This window comes from Scyliorhinus torazame, chromosome 16 (assembly GCF_047496885.1).
Source record: "Scyliorhinus torazame isolate Kashiwa2021f chromosome 16, sScyTor2.1, whole genome shotgun sequence".
NCBI classification, from domain to species: Eukaryota; Metazoa; Chordata; class Chondrichthyes; order Carcharhiniformes; family Scyliorhinidae; genus Scyliorhinus; species Scyliorhinus torazame.
In genome coordinates this window covers 1562207-1589782 of record NC_092722.1, presented here as the reverse complement: position 1 = coordinate 1589782, position 27576 = coordinate 1562207, and the positions used below count along the sequence as shown (strand labels likewise).

The 27576-nt window shown below is 50.7% G+C and overlaps 1 protein-coding gene across 2 annotated transcripts; it reads right to left on the bottom strand.

Moving 5' to 3' along the window:
* Positions 1-23: 23 nt before the first annotated feature.
* On the bottom strand, positions 24-27318 carry ppih (peptidylprolyl isomerase H (cyclophilin H)). 2 transcript variants are annotated; one of them, XM_072477749.1, is made up of 9 exons: positions 27171-27317; positions 25142-25206; positions 25033-25056; positions 23157-23201; positions 13113-13155; positions 10963-11055; positions 10357-10444; positions 6533-6573; positions 24-776 (listed from the first exon to the last, which is right to left on the bottom strand). In XM_072477749.1, the coding sequence occupies exons 1-9, from the start codon at positions 27234-27236 to the stop codon at positions 708-710; spliced, it is 534 nt and encodes a 177-aa protein (XP_072333850.1). In that variant the 5' UTR covers positions 27237-27317; the 3' UTR covers positions 24-707. The 2 variants fall into 2 exon arrangements, with proteins under 2 accessions (XP_072333850.1, XP_072333851.1); XM_072477750.1 differs by lacking the exon at positions 25033-25056 and having other exon boundaries at positions 27171-27318.
* Positions 27319-27576: the final 258 nt, after the last annotated feature.

Genomic DNA, 27576 nt, shown 5'->3' with positions numbered 1-27576 from the left:
AATTATCACATGCACTCACTAAGTAATAGCCAAAAGTTTTATTTCAAATTTATCAATATTTATTATCCATTGGGGTTCAATAAAAAAATGTTACGGTCTGAAAAACAAATATAAATTACATGTTCAACTTAAGAAGTACAAACCTTCAGAGCTGCAGTAATACACACGACGTTATGCTTTGCCTTAACTGGAAGTAAGCCGGCTAACAGAGAATACATACTCCTTTTCAAAAAATAAAAATCAATCATTTGAAGTCTTGGTTATTAAAAAAGACCAACAAATAAACCAAGATTATACTTCCAATCAGACAGGCCATTTTCTGGACCGTCCTTTTGTGATCAGCTGGGAAGGTTTTCAGGAATTTACACTGGGTGACTCGACATCCAGCTGTTTTTAAATCTCAAGGTGAGGTTTAAAAAGAAATCTGTGCCAAAATGATCTTTTTTTAAAAAAAGGGGAGAACTGTTTTTGGATGAGCCCATGCATCGCACATGAATTTCACACGGTCCAGGTGAGAATTTCAGATGAAAAACATTTGAAGTCAAAACCCCAGAGCAGCCTCGGTGTAATTCGGCAAAACAACAAAGGACCATTTAGTTTCCATGGACACCATGATAAATAACATGCAGGGCAAAATGCAGATTTCTTTACACTTTTTAACAAATAATCTCGAGGTGAAGAACCAGACTTTTGTTCATCAATCTACTCTACATTTCTCCACATTGTGCAATCACCACCGGAAGTTTAGGCTTGTTGCTGGGTCCGGCAGGAACATTCTGCAGGCAGAAGATATATAAATGACGAGATAACAAACATGGAAACTTTCCTGCAGAGCATGCTGCTTTATTTTCATAACCACAATCTTAATATACGAGTCAATCTTCCAAAGTATATGGGGTGCCAAAGCCAGAGTCAGTGATCAAATGAAGAAGTCACAGGACAGGTGAATCATCAAACCTGAGCAAGGTTGTTGGAGACGTTGGCAGGAAACAGATTGAGCATGGTGAATCGCAGAAAGTCGATATGCATGTTCAAGAGGTAATTAAAAAGGCAAATGGAATGCTAGCATTTATTGCAAAAGGACTGGAGTATAAAAGTAGAGAAGTGTTGTTGCAATTGTACAGGGTGTTGGTGAGACCACATCTGGAGCATTGTGTCCAGTTTTGGTCTCCGTATTTGAGGAAGGATGGGGTGGCATTGGAGGCAGTTCAGAGGAGGGTCACCAGATTGATTCTGGGGATGAAAGGGTTGACGTACGAGGAGAGATTAAACCATTTGGCCTTATACTCGCTGGTGTTTAGAAGGAGAGGCGATCTGATCGAGGTGTGTAAAATGCTAAAAGGGATTGATAAAGTAAACGTGGAGCAAATGTTCCCCCTTGTGCGGCAATCTAAAACGAGAGGTCACAGATATAGGTTGAGAGGTGGTAGATTTAGAACTGAGATGACGAAGAACTACTTCTCGCAGAGTGGTGAATTTGTGAATCTTGCTGCCTAATAGTGCGGTGGGATTTGAGCCATTAAATGGTTTCAAGAAGGAGATAGATATATTTCTTTTAGAAAACGGGTTATAGGGAAATGGGCAACAGATAGGGAGGTGGATTTGAGACCAGGAAGCAATCAGCTGCGATCTGATTGAATGCGGAGCAGGTTTGATGGGGCAAATCTATGTCCCTAAATATTTCTTATTGGTTCTTGGGATATGGGTGTTGCTGGTTAGGTCAGTACTTATTTCCCATCTCTACTTGCCCTCGAGAAGGTAGTGGTGGGCTCTCTTCTTGAAACACTGCAGTCCATATGGTGTAGCTACACCCACTGTGCTGTTAGGGAGAGAGTTCCAGGAGGTAGGGAGAGAGTTCCAGGAGGTTGACCCAGTGACAGTGAAGGGACGGCGATAAATTTCCAAGTCAGGGTGGTGAGTGGCTTGGAGGGGAACCTCCAGGTGGTGATGTTCCCAAGTGGTTTTGGGTATGGAAGGTGCTGACTAAGGAGCCTAGCTAGGTTCCTGCAGTGCATCTTGTAGATGGTATACACGGCTAATACTGTCAGTGGTGGAGGGAATGAGTATTTGTGGAAGGGGTGCCAATCAAGCAGTCCTGGATGGTGTCGAGCTTGTCATGTTGTTCGAGCTGCACTAATCCAGGCAAGTGGAGAGTATTCCATCACACTCTAGACTTGTTCCTTGTAGATAGTGGACAGGCTTTGGGGAGTCAGGTGGTGAGTTACTTGCCGCAGGATTCCTAGCCTCTGGCCTGCTATTGCAGCCACAGTTTTTATATGGTTAGTCCTGTTGAGTTTCTGGTCAATGGTGATGTTGTTAGTGGGGATTCAGCGATGTTAATACCATTGAATGTCAAGGGGCAGTGGTTAGATTCTCTCTTGCTAGAGCTGGTCATTCCCTGGCACTTGTGTGGCATGAATGTTACTTGCCATTTGACAAACCCTCAGGTCTGGATGGATTTCATCCTCATGTCTTGAAAGAAGCGGCTAATGAGATAGTTGATGCATTGGTTTAAATTCTCCAAAATTGCCTAGATTCAGAGAAGGATTGGGAGATAGCGAATGTAATGCCTTTATTTGAATAGAGAGGAAAACAAAGCAGGAAACTATAGGCCACTTAGACTAACATCTGTCATAGGGAAATGTTAGAGCCATTATTAATGGATTTTATTCCAGAATTTAAAGACATTATTAATGATTTTATACCGGAAAATCCAAGGCAATCGGGCTGAGTCAACATGGTTTTGTGAAAGGGAAATCACATTAACCAATTTACTGAAGTTTTTTGAAGGAGTCACATATGCTGTGGATAAAGGGGAACTGGTGGACGTACCGTACTTAGACTTCCAGAAGCATTTGATAAGGTGTCATGTCAAAGGTTATTACAGAAAATAAAAGTTCATGGTGGAGGGGGTACCATATTGGCATGAATTGAAGATCGGCTAGCTGACAGGTAACAGAGTTGGCATAAATGGGTGTTTGTCTGGTTGGCAGGATATAATGGGTAGTGTGCCAAAGGAATCAGTGCTGGGGCCTCATCTTTTATAATTTATATAAATGACTTGGATGAAGGAACTGAAGGTATGGTTGCTAAATTTGCAAATGACATGAAGATAGTTAGGAAAGTAAATTGCGAAGAGGACATAAGGAAGCTACAAAGGAACAGAGGCGGGTTTCATGAGTGGGCAAACGTCTCACAAATGGGAGCATAATGTGGACAAATGTGAAATTGTCCGTTTTGTTAGGAAGAATAAAAAAGCGTATTATCTAAGGGGCGCACCCTCGCTGTCTCTCTCGCGCGTGCGCGCGCACCCTCGCTCTCTCTCTCTCTCTCGCGCGTGCGCGCGCACCCTCGCTCTCTCTCTCGCGCACGCACGCACAGACCCGCCCTCTCACGCACAGACCCGCCCTCTCACGCACAGACCCGCCCTCTCACGCACAGACCCGCCCTCTCACGCACAGACCCGCCCTCTCACGCACAGACCCGCCCTCTCACGCACAGACCCGCCCTCTCACGCACAGACCCGCCCTCTCACGCACAGACCCGCCCTCTCACGCACAGACCCGCCCTCTCACGCACAGACCCGCCCTCTCACGCACAGACCCGCCCTCTCACGCACAGACCCGCCCTCTCACGCACAGACCCGCCCTCTCACGCACAGACCCGCCCTCTCACGCACAGACCCGCCCTCTCACGCACAGACCCGCCCTCTCACGCACAGACCCGCCCTCTCACGCACAGACCCGCCCTCTCACGCACAGACCCGCCCTCTCACGCACAGACCCGCCCTCTCACGCACAGACCCGCCCTCTCACGCACAGACCCGCCCTCTCACGCACAGACCCGCCCTCTCACGCACAGACCCGCCCTCTCACGCACAGACCCGCCCTCTCACGCACAGACCCGCCCTCTCACGCACAGACCCGCCCTCTCACGCACAGACCCGCCCTCTCACGCACAGACCCGCCCTCTCACGCACAGACCCGCCCTCTCACGCACAGACCCGCCCTCTCACGCACAGACCCGCCCTCTCACGCACAGACCCGCCCTCTCACGCACAGACCCGCCCTCTCACGCACAGACCCGCCCTCTCACGCACAGACCCGCCCTCTCACGCACAGACCCGCCCTCTCACGCACAGACCCGCCCTCTCACGCACAGACCCGCCCTCTCACGCACAGACCCGCCCTCTCACGCACAGACCCGCCCTCTCACGCACAGACCCGCCCTCTCACGCACAGACCCGCCCTCTCACGCACAGACCCGCCCTCTCACGCACAGACCCGCCCTCTCACGCACAGACCCGCCCTCTCACGCACAGACCCGCCCTCTCACGCACAGACCCGCCCTCTCACGCACAGACCCGCCCTCTCACGCACAGACCCGCCCTCTCACGCACAGACCCGCCCTCTCACGCACAGACCCGCCCTCTCACGCACAGACCCGCCCTCTCACGCACAGACCCGCCCTCTCACGCACAGACCCGCCCTCTCACGCACAGACCCGCCCTCTCACGCACAGACTCGCCCTCTCACGCACAGACTCGCCCTCTCACGCACAGACTCGCCCTCTCACGCACAGACTCGCCCTCTCACGCACAGACTCGCCCTCTCACGCACAGACTCGCCCTCTCACGCACAGACTCGCCCTCTCACGCACAGACTCGCCCTCTCACGCACAGACTCGCCCTCTCACGCACACTCGCCCTCTCACGCACAGACTCGCCCTCTCACGCACAGACTCGCCCTCTCACGCACAGACTCGCCCTCTCACGCACAGACTCGCCCTCTCACGCACAGACTCGCCCTCTCACGCACAGACTCGCCCTCTCACGCACAGACTCGCCCTCTCACGCACAGACTCGCCCTCTCACGCACAGACTCGCCCTCTCACGCACAGACTCGCCCTCTCACGCACAGACTCGCCCTCTCACGCACAGACTCGCCCTCTCACGCACAGACTCGCCCTCTCACGCACAGACTCGCCCTCTCACGCACAGACTCGCCCTCTCACGCACAGACTCGCCCTCTCACGCACAGACTCGCCCTCTCACGCACAGACTCGCTCTCTCTCACGCAGGCTCGCTCTCTCTCACGCAGGCTCGCTCTCTCTCACGCAGGCTCGCTCTCTCTCACGCAGACTCGCTCTCTCTCACGCAGACTCGCTCTCTCTCACGCAGACTCGCTCTCTCTCACGCAGACTCGCTCTCTCTCACGCAGACTCGCTCTCTCTCACGCAGACTCGCTCTCTCTCACGCAGACTCGCTCTCTCTCACGCAGACTCGCTCTCTCTCACGCAGACTCGCTCTCTCTCACGCAGACTCGCTCTCTCTCACGCAGACTCGCTCTCTCTCACGCAGACTCGCTCTCTCTCACGCAGACTCGCTCTCTCTCACGCAGACTCGCTCTCTCTCACGCAGACTCGCTCTCTCTCACGCAGACTCGCTCTCTCTCACGCAGACTCGCTCTCTCTCACGCAGACTCGCTCTCTCTCACGCAGACTCGCTCTCTCTCACGCAGACTCGCTCTCTCTCACGCAGACTCGCTCTCTCTCACGCAGACTCGCTCTCTCTCACGCAGACTCGCTCTCTCTCACGCAGACTCGCTCTCTCTCACGCAGACTCGCTCTCTCTCACGCAGACTCGCTCTTTCTCACGCAGACTCGCTCTCTCTCACGCAGACTCGCTCTCTCTCACGCAGACTCGCTCTCTCTCACGCAGACTCGCTCTCTCTCACGCAGACTCGCTCTCTCTCACGCAGACTCGCTCTCTCTCACGCAGACTCGCTCTCTCTCACGCAGACTCGCTCTCTCTCACGCAGACTCGCTCTCTCTCACGCAGACTGGCTCTCTCTCACGCAGACTGGCTCTCTCTCACGCCGGGTAAATCCCGGGAGCGAGGTCTCCTGACTTTTAATGGCCCCACCACGCCGAGCTGCTTTCTGGACGCAGTATGGTCATTAAATCGCACCCATTCGGTTAACATCTGAATGGAGTTGTAGCTCATTCACTTGCAGGTGTCAGTAAGGCATCTGTGAAATTTTGCAGAGTTCTATTCTCTTCAAACTTTATCTGCCTGTGGGGGAGCAGACAGTGTGGTGAAAAATTCACTGGTGAAATTATAGATAGATAGATTTTTGGGAGGAATCTGTATGAATGATTGAATGACATTTTCTTGCCCCATATTTCACATTGCAATTATTAAGCTGTATCGTATTTATGGAGTCCAGGCAGAGTGGCTTAACTACACCGCCCTTGCCTTTCTCAAATAAATTCCATGGGCTGAATTTTACAGCGGTGGGGGCAGGGCCGTAAAATGTGGCTTTGACCTCGACGGGACTGGAATATCCCACTGGTGGGAGGGGCCTTAAAATTCTTCATGTAATTGTTTGGGTGAAATCCATGTGCACATTAGATGGAAACAAAAATATTTGGCAGCATTCAGCAGGTCAGCACTGTTTGCGAGCAAACATTTAACTTAGCTACAGTATTTGCTTTACAGCTAGAAATACTATCAAAATAGATCACTGCTTACCTCAATTTTTCTCATTACAAGCAATCCATCAATGATTTTACCTGGATAAAATAAATTAAAAAAATATATTACTGGTTCGTTCTAAAGGCCAAATAAATAAAATGGGATTCTACAAGGCAGGTACAATGAAATGTATCAAGAGCTGCAGTTAACGTTTCCACACTATGAATTCTTGCCCTGATCGACATAGACTGCAGACTAGTAATGTTCCTGTGTTATAACCATTCTCTGAATGCAAGCTCTGACCCACAGGGAGGACAGGAAAATAAGACACAAGACGCTAATCCACTCAGAATATTTCAGCACTCCCTAGTGGCCAGCGACAGTAAAGCATTGGCAGAGGCTTGGGAACAGATCATATCAGATGTTAAAATACACAAGAATAGAAATGCTAAAGAGTTTCTTCTTTAATATTGACCCCTAACACTCATTTTTCAAAACTTCTGGAAATAATTTTCCACAAATGGGAAAGACCAAATCTAAAAAAAACTGAAAACGGGAATCTGCTCTCTCAACATTACTAAGTGTGCCGTCTTGGAAAGTTAACTTTTTAAAATTAATTGACAGGATGTAGGCATCGCTGGCCTGCATTTGCTGCCCATTCCTAATTGACCTCGAGAAGGTGGCAGTGAGCTGCCTTCTTGAACTGCTGCAGTCCAGCAGTACCTATGATTGTAGGGACACCCACTGTGCTGTTAGGGAGGGAGTTCCAGGATGCTGCCCCAGCGACAGTGAAGGAACGGCGATATATTTCCAAGTCAGGGTGGTGAGTGACTGGGAGGGGAACCTCCAGGTGGTGGGGTTCCCTGGTAGGTGCTGCCCTCGTCCTGCTAGATGGTAGCAGCCGTGTGTTTGGAAGGTGCTGTCTCAGGAGCCTTGATGAGTTACGACAGTGCATCTTGTAGATCGTACACACGGCTCCACTGTGCGTTGGTGGTGGAGGGAGTGAAATGTTGTGGAAGGTGTGCCAATCAAGTGGGCTGCTTTGCCTTGATGGTGTCGAGCTTTGAGTGTTGTTGGAGCTGCACTCATCCAGGTAAATGGCGAGAATTCCATCACACTCCTGACTTGTGCCTTGTAGATAGTGGACAGGCTTTGGGGAGTTACTAGCCACAGGATTCCCAGCCTCTGACCTGCCCTGGTAGCCACAGTATTTATACGGCTGATCAATGGTAACCCCCACCCGAAGGATGTTGTTCGTGGGGGATTCAGCGATGTTAGTGCCATTGAAGGCCAAGGGTAGATTCTCTTTTGTTGGAGATGATCATTGCCTAGCACTTGTGTGGCATAAATGCTACTCGCCACTTGTCAGCACAAGCCGTCCAGGTCTTGCTCCACTTGGACATGGACCTCTTCAGTATCTGAGGAATCACAAAATTATTTGCATGCAGTCTGTAGGAAGCTACAGTCCTCAATACCCTTAAAACTAAAGTGGGAAATTGGTCAGGATTCCTGGCTCTGATCACTATCTTGTGAGCCCTAGCATACATGTTAGGATTTGGATGATTACAGAATGAAGAGTGCAGGAGAGCGTGCCAGGAGCAACATCAGGCATACCAAAAAATGTGTCAACCTGGTGAAGCTACAACACCGGACTACTCGTGTGTCAAACAGCATAAGCAGCAAGTGATAGACAGAGCTAAGCAATTCCACAATGACTGCGTCAGATCTAAACTCTGCAGTCCAGCCACGTCCAGCCGTGAATGGTGGTGGAAAATTAAACAGCTCACTGGAGAAGGAGGCTCCACAAAAATCCCCATCCTCAATGGAGGAGCCCAGAACATCTGTGCAAAAGACAAGGCATTTGCAACAATCTTCAGCCAGAAGTGTCGAGTGGATGATCCATCTCGGTCTCCTCCAGAGGTCCCCAGCATCACAGGAGTTAGTCTTCAACCAATACGATTCACTCCACGTGAGGTCAAAAAACAGCTGAAGGCACTGGACACTGCAAAGGCTATGGGCCCTGACAATATCCCGGCAATAGTACTGAAGACTTGTGTTCCAGAACTTGCCGCACCCCTCGCCAAGCTGTTCCAGTACAGCTACAACACTGGCATCTACCTGGCAATGTGGAAAATTGCTCAGGTATGTCCTGTACACAAGAAACAGGACAAATCCAACCCAGCCAATTACCGCCCTATCAGTCTACTCTCAATTATCAGTGAAATGGTGGAAAGCGTCAACAGTGCTATCAAGCAGCATTTACTCAGCAATAACCTGCTCACAGAAGCTCAGTTTGCGATTCGCCAGATTCACTCAGCTCCTGACCTCATTACAGCCTTGGTTCAAACTCCAGGGGTGAGGGAGTGACTGTCCTTGATATCAAGGCAGGATTTGATTGTGTATGGTATCAAGGAGCCCCAGCAAAACTGGGCTCTCCGCTGGTCGGAGTCATACCTGGCACGAAGAAAGATGGTTAGAGGTCAGTTATCTCAGTTTGGGACATCACTGCAGGAGTTCCTCAGGGTAGTGTCTCAGGCCCAACCACATACAGTTGCTTCATCAATGAGCTTCCTTCCAATATGTTTCCATGCTGCAAACTTCTATGACTCTATAAGGTCAGATGTGGCGATGTTTGCAGATGATTTCACAATGTTCAGCGCCATTCGCAACTCCTCAGATAATGAAGCAGTCCAGGTCCAAATGCAGCAAGACCTGGACAATATCCAGGCTCGGGCTGACAAGCGGCAAGTTACATTCACGCCACACAAGTGTCAGGCAATGACCATCTCCAATAAGAGAGAATCAAACAATTGATCTTTGTCATTCAATGGCATTACAATTACTGAATCCCCCAATAGGAACATCCTGGGGTCACCATTAACCACAGTCTGAACTGGACAAGCCCCATTAATATGGTGGCTACAATAGCAGTCAGAGGCTGGGAATCCTGTGACAATTAACTCACCTCCTGACCCCCCCCAAAGCCTGTCCACAATCTACAAGACATGTCAGGAGTGTAATGGAATACTCTCCACTTGCCTGGATGAGAGCAGCTCCAACAACACTCAAGAAGCTCAGCAGCATCCAGGACAAAGCAGCCCGCTTGATTGGCACCCCGTCCACAAACATTTATTCCCTCCACCGCCATCGCACAGTTACAGCCATGTGTACCACCTACAAGATGCACTGCAGGAACTCGCTAAGATTCCTTAGACAGCACCTTCCAAACCCACGATCACTGCCATCTAGAAGGACAAGAGCAGCAGATACCTGGGAACCCCACCACCTGGAAGTTCCCCTCCAAGTCACTCACCACCCTGACTTGGAAATATATCGCCGTTCCTTCACTGTCACTGGGGCAACATCCTGGAACTCCCTCCCTAACAGCACGGTGGGTGTACCTACACCACATGGACTGCAGCTGTTCAAGAAGGCAGCTCTCCGCCACCTTCTGAAGGGCGATTAGGGATGGACACAAATGCTGGGCCTAACCAGCGATGCCCACATCCCGTAAAAAATGAATTTAAAAAACAAGAATCAGGATTACTGTGATGCCACTTTCATTTTGTATCATTCACTTGCAAGGGAGCAAATTGCCGCTTTTGAGAGATACTTGGCATTATTGAAACAGGATCGTCATCCATCATTTAAATTGCAACTATCCAATATCCCAGTTACCACAGAATGATTACCTTTAAGCACCAAGGAGTAGGCCGAGATGGAGTTGCTTTTATTTGTAAAATCTGGATGAGAAACCTGGACATTTGTCCTTTCTTTGTTTTATGAAAAGTTGACTTTTCTATTGACTCTAAATCATAGACACAGATCCAAAGAACAACTGCACCGAATCAAATCTTTTGGAGATATTTCTGTTTCCTTACCGAAAACAACATGTTTCCCATCGAGCCAATCACATTTAGAGCATGTAATAAAGAATTGACAACCATTTGTATTTGGGCCACTGTTTGCCTGTTGGAAGTACAGGAAAAAAATTGGTTAGTCCAGCACTTAAAAAGGAAAGTTTCAATCCAGCTTTGGAGTTTCAAGTTGCACTGCAGAGTTTGAGCACAGATACTTCAGTGTGTTACTGAGGGAGTGCTGTACTGCTGCAGGTACAGTCATGCAGATGTTAAACTAAAGCCCCAGCTGTCTGCCCGGGTGGATGTAAAAATCCCATGACACTATTTTTCATAAGATGGGGGTTACCTCCTGCATCTTGGTCAATATTTCTCTGAATTAACAGATTATCTGGCTATCGTCACGTTGCTGTTTGTGAGTTTGCTGTGCACAAATTAGCTGCTGCGCGGTCTACATTACAACAGTGACTACACTTCCAAATCCCTTCATGGACTGTGAGATGCTTTGAGATGTCAGGTGACCATGAAAAGTGCTATGCAATTGCAAATCTCTCTCTCTTCTCTTAACAAATAGTCACTTTTCATTTAAGTGAATGTTATAGAAATTCCAATTACACGAGTCTCCCTTACCATGGATAAAAGACCTGGGGAATTGTGCTTCAGTTTAAAGTTTTCATCTGAAAATGGTCCTCTATAAATGCTACAAACGCCAGTTCCGTCACCCTGCGAACAAAATGTTAGCTGCATTATTATGTAAATGAAAATATCAGCAAACACAATAAAGAAAATTCTCATTTTTGTTAAAAATAGTCATATCCTGCAGTTTCTACCAGGGTTTAAAGTTATGCACTTGGGTAATACAAAATTAACCCCAAGCATTTAGAAGATTACACTTGAAATGTTTTAAATTTGCATACACACAAACGCATTGAACTCTCCTACAGTGCTCCCTTCCATTAGATATTTGATGACTGTTTAATGATAAGAGGTAAAGGATAGAGTGCAGCTGTGACCGACATCAAATTTCTCCTCTTCTTGTTTGTACAAGTATTTCTCAAAGTTCAAGAACAGCTGCTCCCACAGAATGGTCACGAATCCTCAAAACTCAAAAGGTTCATTCAAACTGGGCAGCACGCTTCATGCTGATGCATTTCAGAGGTGTCTAAGCTATTACTAACCAAAAAATTACTGCTGCATTTCTGAGGCGTAGGCAATTCAACCAATGGCATTATGGTCGTCAGGGATTTGTGGCGACATTTATATTTATACAACACTCACTTCTGTGTTTTCCATCACAGTAAACTATGCCTCGCCTTTCTACTCCTGCTCCCCCTCTACCATAAACCTGGGGTCCTAGCATTTCCAGCCTGCTTACGTGGATGATTTATACAGTGATGCATTAATGTAGGAACACATTATTTGATTTTTGGTCCCTTCACCGGAAAGAAACTTGGTGGTTGCATAGTTAAAGTTATAGGAGCGGATTTACTACATTCTTTCCCATCAAATCCTGTCCAAACATAGAAGATCGGAGCAGGAGGCCTTTTGGCCCTTCGAGCCTGCTCCGCCATTCATCACGATCATAGCTGATCATCCAACTCAATAGCCTAATCCTGATATCTCCCCATAGCCTTTGATCCCATTCTTCCCAAGTGCTATATCCAGCCGCCTCGTGAATATCAATGTTTTAGCATCAACCACTTCCTGTGGTAATGAATTCCACAGGCTCACCACTCTTTGGTGAAGAAATGTCTCCTTATCTCTGTCCGAAATGGTTTACCCTGAATCCTCAGGCTGTGACCCTTGGTTCTGGACACACCCATCATTGGTAACATCTTCCCTGCATCTACCCTGTCTAGTCCTGTTAGAATTTTATAAGTCTCTATGAGATCCCCCCTCATTCTTCTGAACTCCAGCGAGAACAATCCCAACCTAGTCAATCTCTCCTCACATGACAGTCCTGCCATCCCTGGAATCAGTCTGGTAAACCTTCGTTGCTCTCCCTCGAGAGCAAGAACATCCTTCCTCAGAGAAGGAGACCAAAACTGCTCACAATACCAGTGTTATTGTTGGTAAACATGTGCCCACCAGAATCAGGTGGGAATATCTTAAATTCAGGGAAATAGGGAGTCCAATGAAGTAGATAGGATCTGATGCGATTCTGAGTGGCGAATCCATTCTGGACTCAGTAAAACCAAGCAGAGACCCAGTCCTAAAAGCAGATCAAGCCTGGTCTGCACCTATTGGGATGGGGTAGGAGGAAAGGGTGGAATAGTTCAAATTAATCCGTTTATGTCTGTCCAGCTCCGTACATTCTTGGGATATTTGAAATATTGCTGGTTCTGCTACATCGTGCATTTTCACCCCCACAGCTGAATTCTAGAACCCTGGAGGGTCAGAGTTCCACCGCATCCCCCAGTCTCCCCCCCCCCACACTCTCACACTCAATTCGGCTCCAACTGCTATAGAATGCGGACCACCTTTGAATCTCACTTTTCATGCTGCATGTTCCACCCATTACAAGTTTAGGGAGGGCCCGGATCCATGTCACCCACTGCCACGTGAGAGGGCAGTGGTTCCTGCTGGACACAAAGGTTGGATGTAACCTTAGGCGACAATTCTAATCAGAGGGTTTCCAACTGTTGTTCAACTTATTCGTGGGAGTTTCTTCACATATCCTCTCGTCTCTACCCCCCCTCCCCCAGCCGGCCTCATCAAACGGCTTTCCCCCAACTCCCATATTGTTACTGTTACAAATTGACTGGCAATACTTTACTTACATTTACAAAGTCTCCCCCCTGAATCATAAAGTCCTTGATTACCCTGAAAAAGAGATTGCAGTAAAACATTGGAGGCACGGCTACTTCACAGAAATAGACATTATTATAATTAATTTTAACTGTAGCCAGAATGTATTTGAATATACATCAAACACAATAACATTAAACTAACAAACTAAACAAAGAGCAGATGAGTTAGCAATTTAGGTACAAACCTTTATCAGAACTGAAAGAATTTACAGATGAACAGCATTTAAAACTTAACAGAACGAAAAGGATACAGGAAACCGCACAGATAGACACAAGAAAGGAAATGGGGATCTTGCCTAAATTCTGTGTTCCAATTCTGAATGATGAAGGGGTAGATTTGAAATAATGGCCTGGATTTTGCAGCGATAGTGATGATGAAATGGTCAATGTTCATTGTCATTACCCATTGAAGCTCACATCAGCCCCTGGAGTTCATATATGCACAGAAATTGCTGTCACTGATTCCATGCTTCTCCAGGGAGTACGCTGCTTTAAAAAAAATTTAGGAGTACCCAATTTTTATTTCTCGCAATTAAGGGACAATTTAGCGTAGCCAATGCACCTAGTCTGCACATCTTTGGGTTGTGGGGTTGAGACCCACGAAGGTTAAATCAAGGCATTCAAAGGGGAATTAGATTGTTATCTCAAAAGGAAGAATGTGCAGGGTTAAAGGGAGAAGCCAGGTAAGTGGCTCTAGGTAAATCGCTCCCACAGAACCAGTATAAATACCACTGGTCAAAGGTCTACTTCCTTGATGTAACAATTCTGCTATAAATATAACCTTGCAGTTCTGGTATCATCCTTGTAAATCTTTGTTGCACCCACACTATCAGCTCTGTATCCTTTTCATAATATAGCAACCAGAAATGGACATTGTAATCCAAATGTATCTCACAAAGCATGGTTTACAAGATGGTGTGGAGCCCCATTCCAGTGTCAAAGTTTCTCTGCTGAATCTGATCCTTGTTATATTTATCCCATGTTTAGGTAATTTAAAAAAATATATATATTTTATTCAAATTTTTTGGTCAAACAAAACAATACAAAGGTTTACCTTTTTACAACAATAAAACAATATATATATAACAGTGACCGTTTTAACAAATAAATAAATAAGATATAAACTAAATGGGAACTGCCATAACAAAAATAATAGCTCTCCAGAGATAAAATCAAACAATCCAATATACATAACCAAGTACAAATATCTATACAAAAACACCCCTGAGGACCCGCCCGAGCCCCCCCCCCCCGGGTTGCTGCTGTTACCTTCCCATTTCCTTTATCGTTCTGCGAGGTAGTCAATGAACGGTTGCCACCGCCTGGTGAACCCTTGAGCCGAACCCCTTAGTGCGAACTTTATCCGTTCTAGTTTTATAAACCCTGCCATGTCATTTATCCAGGTCTCCACGCCCGGGGGTTTGGCTTCCTTCCACATAAGCAATATCCTTCGCTGGGCTACTAGGGACGCAAAGGCCAAGACATCAGCCTCTTTCGCCTCCTGCACTCCCAGCTCTTCTGCAACCCCAAATATAGCCAACCCCCCAGCCTGGCTCGACCCGGACCCCCACCACCTTCGAAAGCACCTTTGCCACCCCCACCCAGAACCCATGCAGTGCCGGGCATGACCAAAACATGTGGGTGTGGTTTGCTGGGCTTCTCGAGCATCTCCCACACCTATTCTCTACCCCGAAAAATTTACTGAGCCTTGCTCCGGTCATATGCGCCCTGTGCAAAACCTTGAATTGTATCAGGCTTAGCCTGGCGCACGAGGACGACGGGTTTACCCTACGTAGGGCATCAGCCCAGAGCCCCTCCTCAATCTCTTCCCTCAGCTCTTCTTCCCATTTCCCTTCAGCTCATCCACCATGATCTCACCCTCGTCCCTCATTTCCCTGTATATATCCGACACCCTACCATCCCCCACCCATGTCCCTGAGATCACTCTATCCTGAACCTCCTGCGTCGGGAGCTGCAGGAATTCTCTCACCTGTTGCCTCGCAAATGCCCTCAGTTGCATGTACCGAAATGCATTCCCTTGGGGCAACCCATATTTTTCCGTCAGCGCTCCCAGACTCGCAAACGTCCCGTCTACGAACAGATCTCTCAGTTGCACAATCCCTGCTCTTTGCCATGCTCCAAATCCCCCATCCATTCTCCCCGGGACAAACCTATGATTATTTCTTATCGGGGACCGCACCGAGGCTCCCGTCCTTCCCCTATGTCGTCTCCACTGCCCCCAAATTTTTAGCGTTGCCACCACCACTGGACTTGTGGTGTATCTTTTCGGGGAGAACGGCAACGGCGCCATCGCCAGTGCTTGTAGGCTGGTTCCTTTGCAGGACGCCATCTCCAATCTCTTCCACGCCGCACCCTCCCCTTCTCCCATCCACTTACACACCATTGAGATATTGGCGGCCCAGTAGTATTCACCTAGGCTCGGTAGTGCCAGCCCCCCCCCTATCCCTGCTACCCTGCAAGAACCCCCTCCTCACTCTCGGGGTCTTCCCGGCCCACACAAAACTCAATACTCTTCTCGATTTTCTTGAAAAAAGCCTTCGTGACCATCACCGGAAGGCACTGAAACACAAAAAGGAATCTCGGGAGGACTACCATTTTGACCGCCTGCACCCTACCCACCAGTGACAGGGGCACCATGTCCCATCTCTTAAAATCCTCCTCCATCTGTTCCACCAATCTTGTTAAATTAAGCCTATGTAAGGTTCCCCAACTCCTGGCTATCTGAATCCCTAAGTACCTGAAATCTCTTATTACCTTCCTCAGCGGTAAATCATCTATTCCCCTGCTCTGCTCCCCCGGATGCACCACAAACAACTCACTCTTCCCCATATTCAATTTGTACCCCGAAAATTCCCCAAACTCCCCGAGTGTCTGCATTATCTCAGGCATCCCCTCCACTGGGTCCGCAACATACAGCAATAAATCATCTGCATACAAAGATACCCGGTGTTCTTCTCCTCCCAGAGTACTCCCCTCCACTTCCTGGAGCCCCTCAGTGCTATGGCCAGGGGCTCAATCGCCAATGCAAACAGTAACGGAGACAGGGGACACCCCTGCCTCGTCCCTCTATGAAGACGGAAGTAGCCAGACCTCTGCCTGTTCATGATCACACTCGCCACCGGGGCCCTATACAGCAGCTGTACCCATCCGATAAACTCTTCTCCAAAACCAAATCTCCTCAGCACCTCCCACAGATAATCCCACTCCACTCTGTTGAATGCTTTCTCGGCATCCATCGCCACTACTATCTCCGTTTCACCCTCTGGTGGGGGCATCATCATTACCCCTAGCAACCTCCGTATGTTCGTGTTCAGCTGTCTCCCCTTAACGAACCCAGTTTGATCCTCGTGGACCACCCCCGGGACACAGTCCTCTATCCTCGTTGCCATCACCTTGGCCAGGAGCTTAGCACCTACATTTAAAAGGGAAATGGGCCTGTAGGACCCACACTGCAGCGGGTCTTTATCCTTCTTCAAAAGGAGCGATATCGTCGTCTCCGACATAGTCGGGGGCAACTGCCCCCTTTCCCTGGCCTCATTAAAGGTTCTCGTCAAAAGCGGGGCCAGTAGGTCCATATATTTCCTACAAAATTCCACCGGGAATCCGTCCAGTCCCGGGGCCTTCCCCGCTTGCATGCTCCCAATCCCTTTTACCACCTCCTCCATCTCAATCTGTGCTCCCAGTCCTGCCCTCTCCTGCTCCTCCACCTTCGGGAATTCCAGCTGATCCAGGAAACACCTCATTCCCTCCTTCCCTTCCGGGGCTGAGCCTTATATAACCTCTCATAGAATGCCTTGAACACCCCGTTCACTCTCTCTGCTCCCCGTTCCATCTCTCCCTCCTCATCTCTCACCCCACCTATCCCCCTCGCTGCTCCCCTCTTCCTCAATTGGTGGGCCAGTAGCCGACTCGCCTTCTCTCCATACTCATACTGTACACCCTGTGCCCTCCTCCACTGTGCCTCTGCCTTACCCGTGGTCAGCAGGTCAAACTCCACATGTAACCTTTGTCTTTCCCTGTACAGTCCCTCCTCCGGTGCCTCTGCATATTGCCTGTCCACCCTCAAAAGTTCTTTCAACAATCGCTCCCTTTCTTTACCCTCTTGCTTCCCTTTATGTGCCCTTATGGATATCAGATCCCCTCTGACCACCGCCTTCAACGTCTCCCAGACCACTCCCACCTGAACCTCCCCATTGTCATTAAGCTCCAAGTACCTTTCAATACACCCCCTCACCCTTAAACATACCCCCTCATCCGCCAATAAGCCCATATCCATTCTCCAGAGTGGGTGCTGTTCTTTTTCCTCTCCTACCTCCAGGTCTACCCAATGTGGAGCGTGGTCCGAAATGGCTATGGCCGTATATTCCTTCCCTGTCACCTTCGGAATCAGTGCCCTTCCCAAGACAAAAAAGTCTATCCGTGAGTATATTTTGTGAACATGGGAAAGAAATGAGAACTCCTTACTCCTAGGCCTACTAAATCTCCAGGGGTCTACCCCTCCCATCTGCTCCTTGAAGTCCTTGAGCACCCTGGCCGCTGCCGGCCTCCTCCCGGTCCTGGACCTCGACCGGTCCAGCCCTGGATCAAGCACCGTATTGAAGTCTCCCCCCATTACCAACTTTCAACAAACAAACAAAGAACAAAGAAAAGTGCAGCACAGGAACAGGCCCTTCGGCCCTCCAAGCCCGTGCCGACCATGCTGCCCGACTAAACTACAATCTTCCACACTTCCTGGGTCCGTATCCTTCTATTCCCATCCTATTCATGTATTTGTCAAGATGCCCCTTAAATGTCACTATCGTCCCTGCTTCCACCACCTCCTCCGGCAGCGAGTTCCAGGCACCCACTACCCTCTGCGTAAAAAAAACTTGCCTCGTACATCTACTCTAAACCTTGCCCCTCTCACCTTAAACCTATGCCCCCTAGTAATTGACCCCTCTACCCTGGGGAAAAGCCTCTGAATATCCACTCTGTCTATGCCCCTCATAATTTTGTATACCTCTATCAGGTCTCCCCTCAACCTCCTTCGTACCAGTGAGAACAAACCGAGTTTATTCAATCGCTCCTCATAGCTAATGCCCTCCATACCAGGCAACATTCTGGTAAATCTCTTCTGCACCTTCTCTAAAGCCTCCACATCCTTCTGGTAGTGTGGCGACCAGAATTGAACACTATACTCCAAGTGTGGCCTAACTAAGGTCCTCCCACAGTCCAAAGATGTGCAGGTTAGGTGGATTGGCCATGATAAATTGCCCTTAGTGTCCAAAATTGCCCTTAGTGTTGGGTGGGGTTACTGGGTTATGGGGATAGGGTGGAGGTGTTGACCTTGGGTAGGGTGCTCTTTCCAAGAGCCGGTGCAGACTCGATGGGCCGAATGGCCTCCTTCTGCACTGTAAATTCTATGATTCTATACAGCTGCAACATGACTTGCCAATTCTTATACTCAATGCCCCAGCCAATGAAGGCAAGCATGCCGTATGCCTTCTTGACTACCTTCTCCACCTGTGTTGCCCCTTTCAATGACCTGTGGACCTGTACTCCTAGATCTCTTTGACTTTCAATACTCTTGAGGGTTCTACCATTCACTGTATATTCCCTGCCTGCATTAGACCTTCCAAAATGCATTACCTCACATTTGTCCGGATTAAACTCCATCTGCCATCTCTCCGCCCAAGTCTCCAGACAATCTAAATCCTGCTGTATCCTCCGACAGTCCTCATCGCTATCCGCAATTCCACCAACCTTTGTGTCGTCTGCAAACTTACTAATCAGACCAGTTACATTTTCCTCCAAATCATTTATATATACTACAAAGAGCAAAGGTCCCAGCACTGATCCCTGTGGAACACCACTGGTCACAGCCCTCCAATTAGAAAAGCATCCCTCCATTGCTACTCTCTGCCTTCTATGGCCTAGCCAGTTCTGTATCCACCTTGCCAGCTCACCCCTGATCCCGTGTGACTTCACCTTTTGTACTAGTCTACCATGAGGGACCTTGTCAAAGGCCTTACTGAAGTCCATATAGACAACATCTACTGCCCTACCTGCATCAATCATCTTAGTGACCTCCTCGAAAAACTCTATCAAGTTAGTGAGACACGACCTCCCCTTCACAAAACCGTGCTGCCTCTCACTAATACGTCCATTTGCTTCCAAATGGGAGTAGATCCTGTCTCGAAGAATTCTCTCCAGTAATTTCCCTACCACTGAAGTAAGGCTCACCGGCCTATAGTTCCCGGGATTATCCTTGCTACCCTTCTTAGACAGAGGAACAACATTGGCTATTCTCCAGTCCTCCGGGACATCCCCTGAAGACAGCGAGGATCCAAAGATTTCTGTCAAGGCCTCAGCAATTTCCTCTCCAGCCTCCTTCAGTATTCTGGGGTAGATCCCATCAGGCCCTGGGGACTTATCTACCTTAATATTTTTTAAGACACCCAACACCTCGTCTTTTTGGATCACAGTGTGACCCAGGCTATCTACACCCCCTTCTCCAGACTCAACATCTACCAATTCCTTCTCTTTGGTGAATACTGATGCAAAGTATTCATTTAGTACCTCGCCCATTTCCTCTGGCTCCACACATAGATTCCCTTGCCTATCCTTCAGTGGCCCAACCCTTTCCCTGGCTACCCTCTTGCTTTTTATGTACGTGTAAAAAGCCTTGGGATTTTCCTTAACCCTATTTGCCAATGACTTTTCGTGACCCCTTCTAGCCCTCCTGACTCCTTGCTTAAGTTCCTTCCTACTTTCCTTATATTCCACGCAGGCTTCGTCTGTTCCCAGCCTTTTAGCCCTGACAAATGCCTCCTTTTTCTTTTTGACGAGGCCTACAATATCACTCGTCATCCAAGGTTCCCGAAAATTGCCGTAATTATCTTTCTTCCTCACAGGAACATGCCGGTCCTGTATTCCTTTCAACTGCCACTTGAAAGCCTCCCACATGTCAGATGTTGATTTGCCCTCAAACATCCGCCCCCAATCTATGTTCTTCAGTTCCCGCCTAATATTGTTATAATTAGCCTTCCCCCAATTTAGCACATTCATCCTCGGACCACTCTTATCCTTGTCCACCAGTACTTTAAAACTTACTGAATTGTGGTCACTGTTACCAAAATGCTCCCCTACTGAAACATCTACCACCTGGCCGGGCTCATTCCCCAATACCAGGTCCAGTACCGCCCCTTCCCTAGTTGGACTGTCTACATGTTGTTTTAAGAAGCCCTCCTGGATGCTCCTTACAAACTCCGCCCCGTCTAAGCCCCTGGCACTAAGTGAGTCCCAGTCAATATTGGGGAAGTTGAAGTCTCCCATCACCACAACCCTGTTGTTTTTACTCTTTTCCAAAATCTGTCTACCTATCTGCTCCTCTATCTCCCGCTGGCTGTTGGGAGGCCTGTAGTATACCCCCAACATTGTGACTGCACCCTTCTTATTCCTGATCTCTACCCATATAGCCTCACTGCCCTGAGGTGTCCTCTCGCAGTACAGCTGTTATATTCTCCCGAACAAGTAGCGCAACTCCACCTCCCCTTTTACATCCCCCTTTATCCCGCCTGAAACATCTAAATCCTGGAACGTTTAGCTGCCAATCCTGCCCTTCCCTCAACCAGGTCTCTGTAATGGCAACAACATCATAGTTCCAAGTACTAATCCAAGCTCTAAGTTCATCTGCCTTACCCGTAATGCGCCTTGCATTAAAACATATGCACTTCAGGCCACCAGACCCGCTGTGTTCAGCAACTTCTCCCTGTCTGCTCTGCCTCAGAGCCACACTGTCCCTATTCCCTAGTTCTCCCTCAATGCTCTCACCTTCTGACCTATTGCTCCCGTGCCCACCCCCCTGCCATACTAGTTTAAACCCTCCCGTGTGACACTAGCAAACCTCGCGACCAGGATATTTATGCCTCTCCGGTTTAGATGCAACCCGTCCTTCTTATACAGGTCACACCTGCCCCGGAAGAGCTCCCAGTGGTCCAGATAATGGAAACCCTCCCTCCTACAGGTCCAAGATACGTCCCAACATATGCCTCATAAAATTTGCATCATCCCAGTTCGGGGCGTATACGTTCACCAGAACCACCGCCTCCCCCTTGCAATCTGCCACTCACCATCACATATCTACCCCCACTATCCGCCACTATGGTCTTTGCCTCAAACAGTACCCGTTTCCCCACTAAGATAGCCACCCCCCTATTCTTCACATCTAAACCCGAATGAAACACCTGTCCCACCCATCCTTTACATAGCCTGACCTGGTCTATCAGTTTCAGATGCGTCTCCTGCAACATAACCACATCTGCCTTTAATTTCTTTAGGTGTGCGAGTACCCATGCCCTTTTAATCGGCCCGTTCAACCCTCTCACGTTCCACGTGATCAGCTGGGTTGGGGGGGCTCTTTACCCCCCCCCCTTCTCGATTAGCCATCCCCTTTTTTAACCCAGCTCCTCACCCGGTTCCCACGTACCCGTATATCCCCCCGACGGTGCCCTCCCGCCTCGACCACCCCATCCCATAACAGCTCCCACTTCTCCTTAGCAGCAGCAACCCAGTTACCCCCCCCCACCCCCATCCTCCGCTAGATCCCCCTCTAGCGTAGTTGCACCCCCCATGTTGCTCCCAGAAGTCAGCAAACTCTGTCTGACCTCGGCTTCCCCCCTTATCCTCGGCTCCCACTGTGCGAGGCCGCCTCCTTCCTGCGTCTCTGTTCCCGCCATAATTACCATAGCGCGGGAACAAAGCCCGCGTTTCCCACTCGGCCCCGCCCCTAATGGCCGGCGCCCACAGCTCCTCATGCTCCCCCCCACCCCCCAACATGGGGAAGAGAGAAAAGTTACAGGATCACAAAATTAACAAATTGAAAAATCACCCCCCCACCCCTATAATCACACCACCATTTTGTCCCAAAAGCTCTTTCTCTCGCCAGACTCATCCAGCTTCTTGTCCACAATGAATGTCCACGCCTCTTCTGCCGTCTCAAAGTAGTGGTGCTTCCCTTGGTGTGTGACCCACAATCTCGCCGGTTGCAACATTCCAAACTGGACCTTCTTTTTGTGAAGCACCGCCTTAGCCCGATTGAAACTTGCCCTCCTTCTCGCCACCTCTGCACTCCAATCTTGGTATACGCGGATCACCGCGTTCTCCCACCTACAGCTCCGAGTTTTCTTCGCCCATCTGAGGACCGTCTCTCTGTCATTGTAGCGGAGAAACCTCACCACTATAGCTCGAGGTATTTCTCCAGCCTTTGGTCTTCGCGCCAGAACTCGATAAGCTCCCTCCACCTCCAAAGGGCCCGTCGGGGCCTCCGATCCCATTAGCGAGTGAAGCATCGTGCTCACATATGTCCCGACTTCCGCCCCTTCTGGAAGTCCCAGGACTCTTAAATTCTTCCTCCTTGAGTTATTCTCCAGTGGTTCCAACCTCTCCACACCTTTTGTGCGGTGCCTCGTGCGTTTCTGCCTTCACCACCAGGCCCTGTATTTCATCTTCGTTTTCAGCAGTCTTTGCCTTCACGACCCGAAGCTCCAGCTCTTGGGTCCTCTGCTCCTCTTTTAGTCCTTCAATCGCCTGCAATATCGGGGCCAACAGCTCCTTCTTCAACTGTTCCACACAGCGCCGCAGGAACTCTTGCTGCTCCGGGCAAACGGCCACCTTCCGACGCCATCTTGCTTTGAGCTTCCCTTCCTTGCCGCTGCTCCAGAGGATCCTCCGCAATCCGGCCGCTATCCTCTCCCTTTTCCATGCGTGTCCGGGGGATTCCCTTCTGGTTTACCGCACAGTGTTTTTGCCGTTTAAATTGCCGTTGGGGCTCCTATTAAGAGCCCAAAAGTCGCCGAAACGTGCGACTCAGCTGGTCATTGCCGCACCCGGAAGTCATGTTTAGGTAAATTAAGTCACAGCCAGACCCTAGGACTCATGGAGTGGTGATTGATGATGATGTTAGTACAATAACTATGTCAAAGGCCAAAAAAAGTCTTAAAGTTTAAGACATACCTGTGGAATGTACTTCCTTTATAACCTATAGGGACACCATCCTTCCTGTTGAAAAAAAAGTAATCTTCAATCTGTGAAGTTAATAGATCAATTCAAGGTAAAATGATACAAACTATTAACCTTGAAGAAGTTTGTGCGCTTTCCTAATTTAAAACAATTGCAATCTGAAATTATTAGCAGCTGAGCCAAAGTCACAAATCAAACAATTGTCTTCATGCAGGTGAAATGCAGTCAGCAAAAAGATTTCAAGGACAGTTGATGGTCGCTGGTGTATAATCTATTATATAACTGTTAGAACAATGAGAGATAAGAGGAGAATGGCCCAGAGTATATATCAGAAGACACTCACGAGTTATCTCCCATACCTGGAAACAAATTTCACAAGTATTAAGGTGAGAAGGCAGGAAGATTAGAATGTGAAAGCTGGTTTCCATTGCTAACAAAACGGAGTAGCATCAATGGGCCAAATGTCATACCTTATCCAAGTGCTCGGATTTAAATAGAAACCCCAGTTTTCATCTCCACTCTGGAAAGTCTGGTGATCTCAGACATGATAGTTGATAGACACGATAGCAGGGGCTGGTTTAGCACCCTGGGCTAAATCGCTGGCTTTTAAAGCAGACCAAGGCAGGCCAGCAGCACGGTTCAATTCCCGTACCAGCCTCCCCGAACAGGCGCCGGAATGTGGCGACTAGGGGATTTTCACAGTAACTTCATTTGAAGCCTACTTGTGACAATAAGCGATTTTCATTTTGTTTCTTCAACACCCCAGCACTTGGGAGAAGGTGGCTAAAATTAAATCAACCAGGTTTGCTGCATTTTCTTGTTGTTCTGTAACTATTTCCTGAAAGGTAGATGTGACCAATGGGTAATTAGGGGCATAGGCGTAATTGCAATGGCCCTCATAGTAGGAAACAGTGTCATCAACAACATTCATAGAATTTACAGTGAAGGAGGCCATTCGGCCCATCGAGTCTGCACTGTCCCTTGGAAAGAGCACCCCTTCTTAAGCCCACACCTCCACCCTATCCCTGTAACCCGACCAAAACCTTTTGACACCAAGGGACAATTTAGCATAGCCAATCCACCTAACCTGCACATCTTTGGACTGTGGGAGGAAACCAGAGCACCCGGAGGAAACCCACGCAGACACAGGGAGAACGTGCAGACTCCACACAGTCACCCAAGGCTGGAATTGAACCCGGGTCCCTGGCGCTGTGTGGCAGCAGTGCTAACCACTGTGCCACCCTGCCGCCCACATTACTCCAGCATTCACTCATGAAGAATGCGAGCTGCAGTAATAGGGGGCAGCTATCAGAAAATAAACTCACTAGGAAAGAAAGGGAGAAAACCTGTACAAGCACCACCATGTTTAATCAACATTCGACTGAGAGAGCCCTTTATGGTCAAGTCCTTTCGATTTAAGCCACCGCTTATCACTGATCAGAGGAATAGTAACCACATAAATGGCTGGCTGAAAAGAGAATATAAGCAATTAATTTTGGGAGGCAGTGGTGTGGTTGTATTGTGGCTGGACTAATAATCCAGAGACTCAGGATGTTGTTCTGGGGCCCCGGAAATCCGCCCTCCGCACCCGGTCTGGCCGACATGTGATTCCAAATCCACAGCAATGTGGTTGACTCTTAACTGCTCTGAAATTACCTAGCAAGACACTCAGTTCCAGGGCAATTAAAGGCGGGCAACAAATGCTGAGCCAGCCAGTGATGCCAACCTCCAGTGAACAAAAAAAGGAAAAACAAAATCTGAAGTGTACTGGGAACGCTGGTCCTTTGCATCTAGTTTTCACAACACTGATAACATCAAACCAAATGATGCTGAATCATCTTACATTTTAAATGTGATAACTAATACTAACCTGAATTCTCCAGTACAGAACTGCCTAAAATAGGAAAACAAATAGAATCAGCAATAATGACTACAAACAATATCATTGAAATAAACTTTGTAAATTAACAGCAGTGTACCTGATGTTCTCTGCAGCCCTGGGCACGGTGTCAGCGAACAGTTCAATCTTCAGCCGTCCCACATCCTGAGAGAGATAAACAGGTTCAGCTTCACAATTTGGTTTGTGTTTATTGCGTAACTTCAATCAATTTTTAAAAGTTTCAGCAGTTGAACAAAACAAAATGTGGAATATTGTAGGTTAAAAGTTGCAGTAAATAGGTCCAGGATATTGTCTCAGCATTGTTGATATAAACAAGGTTCAACATTCTGAAATCTGAATATCCTACAAAGCGTTTGGGGGGGGGGGGGAGCGCGTTGGGGGGGGGGGGGGAGCGCGTTGGGGGGGGGGGGAGCGCGTTGGGGGGGGGGAGCGCGTTGGGGGGGGGAGCGCGTTGGGGGGGGGGAGAGCGTGGGGGGGGGGAAGAGCGTGGGGGGGGGAGAGCGTGGGGGGGGGGGGGGGAGAGCGTGGGGGGGGGGGGGGAGAGCGTGGGGGGGGGGGAGAGCGTGGGGGGGGGGAGAGCGTGGGGGGGGGAAGAGCGTGGGGGGGGAAGAGCGTGGGGGGGGGGAAGAGCGTGGGGGGGGAAGAGCGTGGGGGGGGAGCGCGTTGGGGGGGGGGGGAGCGCGTTGGGGGGGGGGGGGGAGCACGTTGGGGGGGGGAGCGCGTTGGGGGGGGAGCGCGTTGGGGGGGGGGAGAGCGCGTTGGGGGGGGGGGGAGAGCGTGGGGGGGGGGAGAGCGTGGGGGGGGGAGAGCGTGGGGGGGGGGGGAGAGCGTGGGGGGGGGGGGGAGAGCGTGGGGGGGGGGGAAGAGCGTGGGGGGGAAGAGCGTGGGGGGGGGAAGAGCGTGGGGGGGGGGGGAGAGCGTGGGGGGGGGGGAGAGCGTGGGGGGGGGGAGAGCGTGGGGGGGGGGAGAGCGTGGGGGGGGGGGAGAGCGTGGGGGGGGGGGGAGAGCGTGGGGGGGGGAGGAGAGCGTGGGGGGGGGAGAGCGTGGGGGGGGGGGGAGAGCGTGGGGGGGGGGGAGAGCGTGGGGGGGGGGGGAGAGCGTGGGGGGGGGAAGAGCGTGGGGGGGGGAAGAGCGTGGGGGGGGAAGAGCGTGGGGGGGGGAAGAGCGTGGGGGGGGGAAGAGCGTGGGGGGGGAAGAGCGTGGGGGGGGGAAGAGCGTGGGGGGGGGAAGAGCGTGGGGGGGGGAAGAGCGTGGGGGGGGGAAGAGCGTGGGGGGGGAAGAGCGTGGGGGGGGAAGAGCGTGGGGGGGGGAAGAGCGTGGGGGGGGGAAGAGCGTGGGGGGGGAAGAGCGTGGGGGGGGGAGAGCGTGGGGGGGGGAAGAGCGTGGGGGGGGGAAGAGCGTGGGGGGGGAAGAGCGTGGGGGGGGGAAGAGCGTGGGGGGGGGGGGAGAGCGTGGGGGGGGGAAGAGCGTGGGGGGGGGAAGAGCGTGGGGGGGGGAAGAGCGTGGGGGGGGGAAGAGCGTGGGGGGGGGAAGAGCGTGGGGGGGGAAGAGCGTGGGGGGGGAAGAGCGTGGGGGGGGGGGGAGTGCATGGGGGGGGGGAGCGCGTGGGGGGGGGGAGTGCGTGGGGGGGGGGAGCGCGTGGGGGGGGGAAGAGCGTGGGGGGGGGAAGAGCGTGGGGGGGGGGGAGTGCGTGGGGGGGGGAAGAGCGTGGGGGGGGGGGAGAGCGTGGGGGGGGGAAGAGCGTGGGGGGGGGGGAGAGCGTGGGGGGGGGAAGAGCGTGGGGGGGGGGAGCGCGTGGGGGGGGGAAGAGCGTGGGGGGGGGAAGAGCGTGGGGGGGGGGGAGAGCGTGGGGGGGGGAAGAGCGTGGGGGGGGGGAGTGCGTGGGGGGGGGAAGAGCGTGGGGGGGGGGGAGCGCGTGGGGGGGGGAAGAGCGTGGGGGGGGGGGGAGTGCGTGGGGGGGGGAAGAGCGCGTGGGGGGGGGGGGGGAGCGCGGACCTGCCCCCCGCGCGCCCCCGCGCCCCCGGCCGCGCCCCCGCGCGCCCCCGCCCACCTGGCCGCGCCCCCCGCGCCCCCGCCCACCTGGCCGCGCCCCCCGCGCCCCCGCCCACCTGGCCGCCGATGGTGATGTCGAAGAAAACGACGGGATTGTTGGGATTTTGCGGCAGCCCCGCCATGGCCCTGAGACACTGACCCTTAACCCGGGAGCCCCGCCCCCGGGTGATTGACAGGCGGGTTTCCCGCCCCCGGGGTGATTGACAGGCGGGTTTCCCGCCCCCCCGGGTGATTGACAGGCGGGTTTCCCGCCCCCCGGGTGATTGACAGGCGGGTTTCCCGCCCCCCGGGTGATTGACAGGCGGGTTTCCCGCCCCCCGGGTGATTGACAGGCGGTTCCTCAGTCATGGAGTCACACAGCATAAAAAGGCCCTTCGGCCTATCGGCAAGGGGACAGCATGAAGACGAATGTCTTCACCCAGAGGGTGGCGGCCGGTGGAATCTGAGCACAGAAAGTAGTTG

Bases quoted from the DNA above. Each gene is read 5' to 3' on its own strand.
- ppih (XM_072477749.1), bottom strand. From the start codon at position 27,236: ATGGCGGGGCTGCCGCAAAATCCCAACAATCCCGTCGTTTTCTTCGAC. The intron at 13,156-23,156 runs GTATGTCTTAAA...TCTCTTTTTCAG, and splicing joins AAAGGAAGTACATTCCACAG to GGTAATCAAGGACTTTATGA. The intron at 10,445-10,962 runs GTAAGGGAGACT...TACTTCCAACAG, and splicing joins CCCCAGGTCTTTTATCCATG to GCAAACAGTGGCCCAAATAC.